We start from the raw sequence: 9,147 nt of genomic DNA on the forward strand, positions 1-9,147 counted from the left end.
AAAAAAAAAAAGGAAAAAGAAAAAGTGGCACATCCTTTGTAGTGTGCTGCAATCTCCTCAACTCCCTATTAGTCTCGCCCAGTGTTTCTATACCAATTGTAATCACCACCTGGCTCCTAGAGGTCCTCCACACAAGGACACCTGCCTACTAAATTCTGAACACAGACTCCTTGACAGGAAGTAGCGGCCAGCTTCCCACTAAGTGGTTGGAAATATGGAACACTGGATGGGAACCAGTGACCAAACTCATGCTCCCAGGTGCTCTAGAAGTTGTTACAGCTGATCTCTCTTCATGGTTACCTCCAAACTCATAGTAAAACTGGCATCCAGGTCACATGATTTGTCTCACAAAGCCCTGCAGTCTGTCTAAGAAGGCCTTGAACAGCAATGCAAATAAGGTCAAAGCTGTAATCAGAGCTGTTCTCTGCCATACTGGTTCTTTGCTCTAAGGGACAGAAAACAAGGACTCCCACAAAAGCTGTTAACTTGTTCATGCTGAGAAGACAACTGTTTCCTCAATAGACTCCAAACAATAAACAGAACCCACAACATTAACTGTAGCTTAAAGAACAGGCCTTTATTATAATGAGCAATGTGAAGCAGGCAGTTCCAGAGCTGGGTGACTTGGAGATTGGATATATCCATAATGAGCATCATATGAAACCAAACCATCAACGCAGGTAAGCCTCTGCAGGCTGTCTGCAGAATCCTTTTGTGTCCTCTTGAACAAAGCTGATTATTTCCATGCCATTTACATCAAGAGAGAGAAAATTAAGACCCCTAGTGGGCTGTGAGACCACTTACAATCTTTTTAGGGACTGGGGAGAGAGGAGAGGTCTGCCTGTCATAAGCATGCTGGGGTAAATGGTAAACGCAGTATGATTCTGCCAAATGGTAGGGGCAGATGGCTCCTGCCCCAGCAAAGGCCAATAGCCATTTAAAAAGTGCAACACAGCTGTTGAAAGCATCTCACATACTTGGTGCTCACAGGGAATCTCCCCAGTGGGAATGTCCGTATCTATGAAGTTTCACTTCTGACTGATGTGAAACTTGTTCATGCTGAGTTTCAGCATGAGGGAGCCCCTGTGATGGTTCCCTCACAATGGCTGCTCCCAGAGTTCCACTCTAGGGTGAGCTGTTAGGCTGAACAGAGACAGCACATTGCTTGGACTGCTAAGGCCTGTGTCTGGTTCCAGTGGCGGGTAAGGTTCAGCCTCCATGGAAAGGCTTTCCTGTATCTGCTGCACTCATTAACTACTGCTAGTTCCCCACCATAGAGTAAGTTGGGGGCATTGGCCTAAGAGTTTCCCCACATTTGCTACACTCTTAAAGCTTTTCTCCAGCGTGAACCCTCTGGTGCAGAACAAGTGTCTGTTTCCGGATGAACTCTCTCCCGCACTCACTACACACATAAGGCCTTTCCCCAGTGTGGACTTTCCAGTGCCTGATGAGGTTGGGTCTTTGAGTGAAGGCTTTCCCACACTTGCTGCACTCGTAAGGCTTTTCTCCAGAGTGAACTTTCTGGTGTTGAATGAGTTTAGAGATGCAGCTGAAAGCTTTACCACATCGGCTACACTCGTAATCACTGCTGTGAATTCTCCAGTGTACATTAAGGTGGGAGCTTTGGCTAAAGGCCTTCCCACATTCACTGCACTCATAAGGCCTTTCTCCAGTGTGAGTTCGTTGGTGCAGAACAAGTGTGTGTTTCCGACTGAATTCTTTCCCACATTCACTGCATACATAAGGCCTGGCTCCTGTGTGAACTTCCTGGTGTCGAATGAGATTAGACTTACTGCTAAAGAATTTCCCACATCTGCCACACTGATAGAGTCTTTCACCTGTGTGAACTCGCCTGTGCTCAATCAGGCCAGAGATTTGTCTAAAGAATTTCCCACATTCGCTGCACTCATATGGCCTTTCTCCAGTGTGAACTGTCTGGTGTTTAAAGAGGTCGTAGCTTTGGCTGAAGAATTTCCCACATTCGCTACACTCATAAGGCCTTTCTCCAGTGTGGATTCTCTGATGCCGAGCAAGTGTGTCTTTGCGGGTGAAGGCTTTCCCACATTCACCACACTTGTGATACCTCTGTCCCATGCGAAAGCCACTCACAAGCTTAGTGCTCTTGTGGGGCTTCATCCTGCTGTGAGAGGCCTGATGCTGAACAAGGCCAGATGTGGCTGAAAAGTCTCTCCCACTTTTCCCACATGTGAGGGTCTTCTCTGGCACATGGACTCTGCAGCTTTTCACGGAGTCTCTGCTCTCCTTCCTTAGGAAGAGTTTCCCTTCATTGGGCTGGTTCTGGTCAAAGTCTGTACTGAACCAGAATTGCTTTCCACACGCCCCGCATAAGTATGGTTTCTGCCTGGCTTTTCCCCCATGGTACTTAGCTGGGTATAAGGTATCTTTCAATATTGGGCCACATATGTCACATGGGTGAGTCTGCAGCTCTGCCATGAAAGTCCTCCCCTGTGACACTCCTGCTACAGAAATGCTCTGCTCAGAAGATACCTCCTCATCCTCCACTCCATACCAACAACCTGAAGACACAGAAATGCTGATTAAATGCATGTTTACGGGTGGGAAGGGGCGACCCCATCATGTATGTGCGTTTGACACACGCAGGAGTAAGTTCATGAAACTGTTTTCAGGATGAGAAGCATGGTCAGAGTGAGGAAGGAATGGCTTTGAGGTAGTGAGCCTCTGGAGGTCATACCATGGGGGAGGGCCAATGAAGGGCCAGGATGTAAGAATGAAACCAAATAGGCTGGCCATGGTGGCTCACGCCTGTAATCCCAGCACTTTGAGAGGCCAAGGTGGGTGGATCACAAGGTCAGGAGATCGAGACAATCCTGGCTAACACAGTGAAGCTGTGTCTCTACTAAAAATACACACACACACACAAAAATTAGCCGGGCATGGTGGCGGGCGCCTGTAGTCCCAGCTACTCGGGAGGCTGAGGCCAGGAGAATGGCGTGAACCCAGGAGGAGGAGCTTGCAGTGAGTGGAGATCACCCCACTGCACTCCAGCCTTTGCCACAGAGCTAGACTCCGTCTCAAACAAACAAACAAAAATAATAATAATAAAGAATGGGAGCAAACAAATGGCTTCCAGTAGGGCCTTGACTGTTAGTGACTTTTGAGTGCTATGAAAAATGTATCCAGTTCCAGGAAAATCCAACTACAAGTGAGCAGTTGGTGTTCAAAGACTAAGAATATATGCACATCTTGTGAACATTAATAGCCGGTCAATATTGCCAAAAAATGCAGACAGAATAGTGGGAAAACATGGGTGTAAGGTGAAGGCCAGTGGTGAGGATGGCAAGGGGCTAACAAACTAGAAATGATATGTCTTCGTGTCAACAACAGGGAAGGACAGATAGAAACACTGTGTGGCCACTGGCCCTGGAAACAAACACTGACGTGAACAGTTAACGTTGACAGTTCTGAAACCAGTTTTGACATCATGCCCTTCCCCAATATCCACTCACCACGTCTAAGTTCCCTCTGGGCCTCTCTTTCTGTGGCTGAAGTCATATCCACCTGGTCATACACCCAGGGCTCTTCTGCTTGCTCTAGTTTAATGACTGCACATGATCTAGAAAATGCAATTCCTAAGAGAAAGAACAGGTGAGCAGGCAGCACAGGTCCATGGCAACCCACCCTATGATGGACTACAGTTAAGAAAAATAACCTGGGAGGAGCTGTGCAGGAATAGACCAAAGGTAAGTGACCATGTAAGTGCCTATAACTCCTGACAAGGTCAGGCCCTAGAAAATGTCACCTGGGCTGGGTGGAGTGGCTCATGTCTGTAAGCCAACACTTTCAGAGGTCAAGTCAGGGGATTACTTGAGCTCAGGAGTTCAAGACCAGCCTGGGCAACATGGCAAATCCCCATCTCTACAAAAAAACTAGCTGGGCGTGCTGGTGCGTGTCTGTAGTCCCAACTATTCAGGAGGCTGAAGTGAGAGGATGGCTTGAGCCTGGGAGGTAGAGGTTGCAATGAGCTGAGATCATGCCACTGCACTCCAGCTTGGGCAACAGGTCCAAACCCTGACTCAAAAAAAAAAAAAAAGAAAGAAAAAAGAAAAAGAAAATGTCACCTGGATAAAGGGGGCAGAACCTTGGGCACAGAGGCATCATAATTTTGGACAGAGTCACCAGTACAGAAAGCGAACAAGGCTAGTGAGATCCACTGGGCAAACCACAAGTCTCATGACCCCAAACCCTTGGCTGCATGGCTTCAGGACTGCTCAGCAAGTAGGAAGGACACTCCATACAGCTTGGCCCTGGCACCCTGAGCACCTGCTCCAGGAAACTGGTGAAGGAAGCAGTGCTCATGATCCAACCATGGGAAGAACAGAAGGAGAAAAGCATGAGGACCTTACCCAGTGAGGCTAAAAGTGCAAAGTTCTCCAGCATCACATCATGGTACAAAAGTCTCTGAGCATCATCAAGAAGCTCCCATTCTTCCCGAGAGAAGTATACAAACACATCCTCAAAGACCACACAGCCCTGCAACAAAAGGGACAGGAAGGGTCATAAAAAGTCTCTTGACCCATGATCCCCAGTCTGCCTACCCACAACATCCTGCTAACTGACCTCCCAGGTTCCCAAGTCAGAGATACCAGGTACTGGTACCACTGCTTCTCACTCTCTCGTGATTACCCCAGAAATCACTGTGTCAGCCCACCGCAACAACAGGCAGGCTGACAGATAAATGCCATTTACACTTTGAGCCAGCCAACTCCCCTGGGGTACCCAAGAGCACAAATCCCAGGTATGAACCTAGGCTCATTTTTCTCATTTAAGCCCCAAGTCACAGGACCATCAGCTCACACTTCCTCCACTCATACACATCACTCTCTGGACTACATCTCCCTCACATCTCCAGCTTTCCCACCACCCTACTGACCCACCCTATCTCCCTGGACTCCCCAATGTCACTCTACACATAGCATTAAGAGTGCTTGCCAAGGGTGGATCACAAGATCAAACCCCATCTCTACTTAAAAAAAAAAAAAAATTAGCTGGGCATGGTGGTGTGTGCCTGTAGTCCCAGTTACTTGAGAGACTGAGGCAGGAGAACTGATTGAACCTGGGAGGCAGAGGCTGCAGTGAGCCGAGATCATGCTACTATACTTCAGTCTGGTGACAGAGCGAGACTCCATCTCAAAAAAAAAAAAAAAGTGCTTGCCAACAATCAGTATCCCATCTTGCCCCAAACCACCAATGGCCCCATTGCCAAGGAAAGCCCTATTGTTGCTCTGAAAGCCTCCCAATCTGGCCTTGTTCCTTTTTTCAATCACAGGCACCTCAAACTACATGAAGATCTCAGGTATCCTCAATCCTCTTCCATTTCTTTGTTGCACATTGTACCACTGCTTGATATGGATTGGATGTGTATCCCCTACAAATCTCATGTTGAGATGCAACCCCTAGCGCTGGAGGCCCAGGGAAGCCAAAAGACTGGACACCCCTGATTTAAAGTGAGAGATGTGTAACTACTCCTTTAACTTGAACTCTTAGAGCCCCCTGTAGGGTTATTAACTGATCTGATTTCAATATTGCTGTGCGTCAGGGAACAGGAACACTTGAAGAGAGGGAGAAGGATGGGGATCAGCTGGTCAGTGAGGCAGTCAGAAGACACACAGTATTTAACAATTAAGCCTGCCCGTCTCGTATAAGTGTGGCTCGTGGTGCCACATGATGGCCCAAAACAATTACAATAGTAACACCAAAGATCACTGATCACAGATCACAACAAGAGGTATAATAAGGATGAAAATGTTTGAAATATTGCAAGAATTGCCAATGTATGACTTCAAGGATGCCACAAACCTTCAACTTGTAAAAACACAGTATCTGCAAAGTGTGATAGAGTGAAGCACAGTAAGACAAGGTACGCCAGTATAGGGAATGTGAGCAGAAACATTTTCTGTGTTAGAACAACTTACCTTAGAGTAAACCTTTGGTAAGAACTTGCTGGCGGGGCATGGTGGCTAACACTTGTAATCCCAGCACTCTGGGAGACCAGCCTGGCCAACATAGCGAAACCCTGTCTCTACTCAAAATACAAAAATTATTGTACACCCGCCAGGGCGTGGTAGCAGGTGCCTGTCATCCCAGCTACTCGGGAGGCTGAGGTAAGAAAATCATTTGAACCTAGGAGGCGAAGGTTGGAGTGAGTTGAGATCACACCATTGCACTCCAGCCTGGGCAACAAAAGCAAAACTCTGTCTCAAAAAAAAAAAAAAAAACCAGAACTTGCTGTGAGGCAACTGCCCCCAATGAGCCTGTCTTTCTTGGGAAATGTATTTAGTCAAAAGAGCTAATGGATGGTCAGGCATGGTGGCTCACACCAGTAATCCCAGCACTTTGGGAGGCCGAGGTGGGCGGATCACTTAAGGTCAGGAGTTCGAGACCAGCCTGGCCAATATGGTGAAACCTCGTCTCTACTAAAAATATAAAAATTAGCTGGGCATGGTGGCACGCACCTGTAATTCCAGCGACTCCAGAGGCTGAGAATAGCTTGAACAGGAGGCAGAGGTTGCAGTAAGCTGAAATCGCACTGCTACACTTCAGCCTGGGTGACAGAATGAGACTCTGCCTGAAAAACAAAAAAACGGTTCTAAAGTAGGTTGAGACAATCTATTGCATGGCATTTAAGGTATTTTGAGGCTTTAGCAACACTGAGTGAAGCAGGCTCATTCCCTGCACTGAAGGAACTTATCAGTGTGTGTTTCTCTTACTTCAGGTGGTTCAAAAGTGAGAGTGAGAGAGGGGATGTCAGCAAGATGGCAGAATACGAAGCTCCTGACTCTTTCCACCCACGGACAGATGAAATACATGCCTATTTACAGACTATTCCCTCTGAAAGTGAGAAACTAGTTGAGAGACACCTGATCACCAGGCAACTGAGAAAACATCTATCTTAAACAGGTAAGAAAAGCTGAGGAACACTCAACCATGGACCCCACTGTGGGCACTGTTCGTACAACGGAGAAAGGAATCCCCAACACACACCTTCTCCTGTGAAGAGGATGGTGTGGACCTCACATATAGTTCCTAACTCTAAGGTTATCCATGATTCGGCTCTTAATTCACCAACTCTAGAGAGCTGAGGGGAGGAGACATCAGCACCTCTGTACTACTCACAGGGAAGAAAGACCCTGGAAGTGCTAATGTGCCTATATTGAACTACTGCTTTTTTCCTGTGGTCTCTACAGACCACAGTCCACACAAGTGTCCCAACTTGTAATTCTTCTCTCCGAAGAACTGCACTCTAAACCTCCTGGCTCTGTGAACAGAGGAGACTGGAATACACATCTTTCTAGATCACAGAAAAAAGTTTGGCCGTTTGCCGGGCACGGTGGCTCACACCTGTAATCCCAGCACTTTGGGAGGCCGAGGCAGGCAGATCACCTGCGGTCGGGAGATCAAGACCATCCTGGTTAACGTGGTGAAACCCCATCTCTATTAAAAATACAAAAAATTAACTGGGCATGATGGCACGTGCCTGTAATCCCAGCTACTTGGGAGGCTGAGGCAGGAGAATCGCTTGAACCTAGGAGACAGAGGTTGCAGTGAGCCGAGACGGTGCCATTGCACTCCAGCCTAGGCAACAAGAACGAAACTCCACCTCAAAAAACAAACAAAAAAGTGGCAGTTTGATATGGGCACGCAAGCACTTCCAGGGTCTTCATGCCCTATAAGTAGTGCAGAGAAGGGGCTTTAAAAAAAACAGCCCTTGTTTCTCCCCAGAAGAGGTTTATGCCATGCATAGAGTGCTCCATCTTTTAAAGCTACCTCCTGAAGGGCTCCATCCTAAATCTCTTACCTCTGAGAGCAGAAGGAACTAGGCAAGTCTTCCTGGTTCACAGAACAAATAGGCAGAATTAAATGGGCATGAAAATATTTCTAGGAGCTACACCTCCTTGGATCACTGCAAAAAAGGGGCAGGAATGCGCACCTCCAGTTTACTCTCCAGATGGGGCTCACAGCACACACTTCTAGCGGCTACTTAACAGTCTGGCTTCTACCAAACTTATATCAGGGAGCTGACAGAGCAAATAAAACAGCCAGAGCCGACCGGTCGCGGCAGCTCACGCCTGTAATCCCAGCACTTTGGGAGGCTGAGGAAGGTGGATCACGAGGTCAGGAGATCGAGATCATCCTGGCGAACACGGTGAAACCCCGTCTCTACTAAAAATACAAAAAAATTTAGCAGGGCGTGGTGGCGGGTGCCTGTAGTCCCAGCTACTTGGGAGGCTGAGGCAGGAGAATGGCATGAGCCCAGGAGGCTGAGGTTGCAGTGAGCCGAGATCGCACCACTACACTCCAGCCTGGGCGACAGAGCGAGACTCCGTCTCAAACAAACAAACAAAAAAACAGCCAGAGCCAAAGCATGGCACTTCATGAGGCTTCCATATGGCTCAATGATAAAATCCAGGCCTACTCATTCTTCCTTTGGCCATGCACTGAGTATCACAAGTTCTATAACTCCCACCCAAGAGACTGTCTCCTTAAAAACTACTCTGGAAGTCAATGGGGCTTTGCATTCCTGAGTGGCCCTAAACTACAGAAAATAAAAAGGTGGATATACAAGGAGTCTACACCCAGAGGCTATCTCCCGAGAATCAGAGGATGCTGTCCAAACACGACTTTAGGCATTTAGTCCTCTAACTAACTTAATGCAGGCAGCGGGAGATAAATACCCATGCTCAGCTGCATCATGAAAACAGAAGAAACCGGAACACATTCAACACCCTCACCACATCCCAGCGACATCAAGAGAGTCTGGTTCCTACCTTTCTGGCCTCAGGATAATGACAGAATGTAGTACATCCTAAGTTCCAGAGAGTTACCAAAAACAGAGACAGCATTCTGGACAAATACAAAGATTAGAGAAGCACCTTAAATCTTTGGCCAGATGGATTGGTGAGATCCTTCTACTACACTTGGCAAGACTGGGAGAGGTAGTGAACTTTTTTTTTTTTTTTTTGAAATGGGGTCTCAGCCGAGTGTGGTGGCTCACGCCTGTGATCCCAGCACTTTGGGAGGCTGAGGCGGGTGGATCTCCTGAGGTCAGGAGTTCAAGACCACCCTGGCCAACATCGTGAAACCCCGTCTCTACTAAAAACAAAAACA

General features: G+C 47.5%; 1 protein-coding gene across 1 annotated transcript in view; it reads right to left on the minus strand.

The window, feature by feature from the left end:
- Nucleotides 1-551: 551 nt before the first annotated feature.
- The window catches only part of ZNF671 (zinc finger protein 671), a 10,905-nt gene continuing 2,309 nt past the window's right edge, over nucleotides 552-9,147 (minus strand). Inside the window, exons 2-5 of the mRNA XM_011960445.1 lie at nucleotides 4,386-4,512; nucleotides 3,489-3,611; nucleotides 1,091-2,537; nucleotides 552-1,043 (exon numbers count right to left, since the gene is read on the minus strand). Coding sequence (XP_011815835.1) covers nucleotides 1,327-2,537; nucleotides 3,489-3,611; nucleotides 4,386-4,512 — 1,461 coding nt within the window. The 3' untranslated portion in view covers nucleotides 552-1,043; nucleotides 1,091-1,326. The remainder of the gene's footprint in view (nucleotides 1,044-1,090; nucleotides 2,538-3,488; nucleotides 3,612-4,385; nucleotides 4,513-9,147) is intronic.

This window comes from Colobus angolensis, unplaced genomic scaffold (genome assembly GCF_000951035.1).
Source record: "Colobus angolensis palliatus isolate OR3802 unplaced genomic scaffold, Cang.pa_1.0 Scaffold510, whole genome shotgun sequence".
NCBI classification, from domain to species: domain Eukaryota; kingdom Metazoa; phylum Chordata; class Mammalia; order Primates; family Cercopithecidae; genus Colobus; species Colobus angolensis.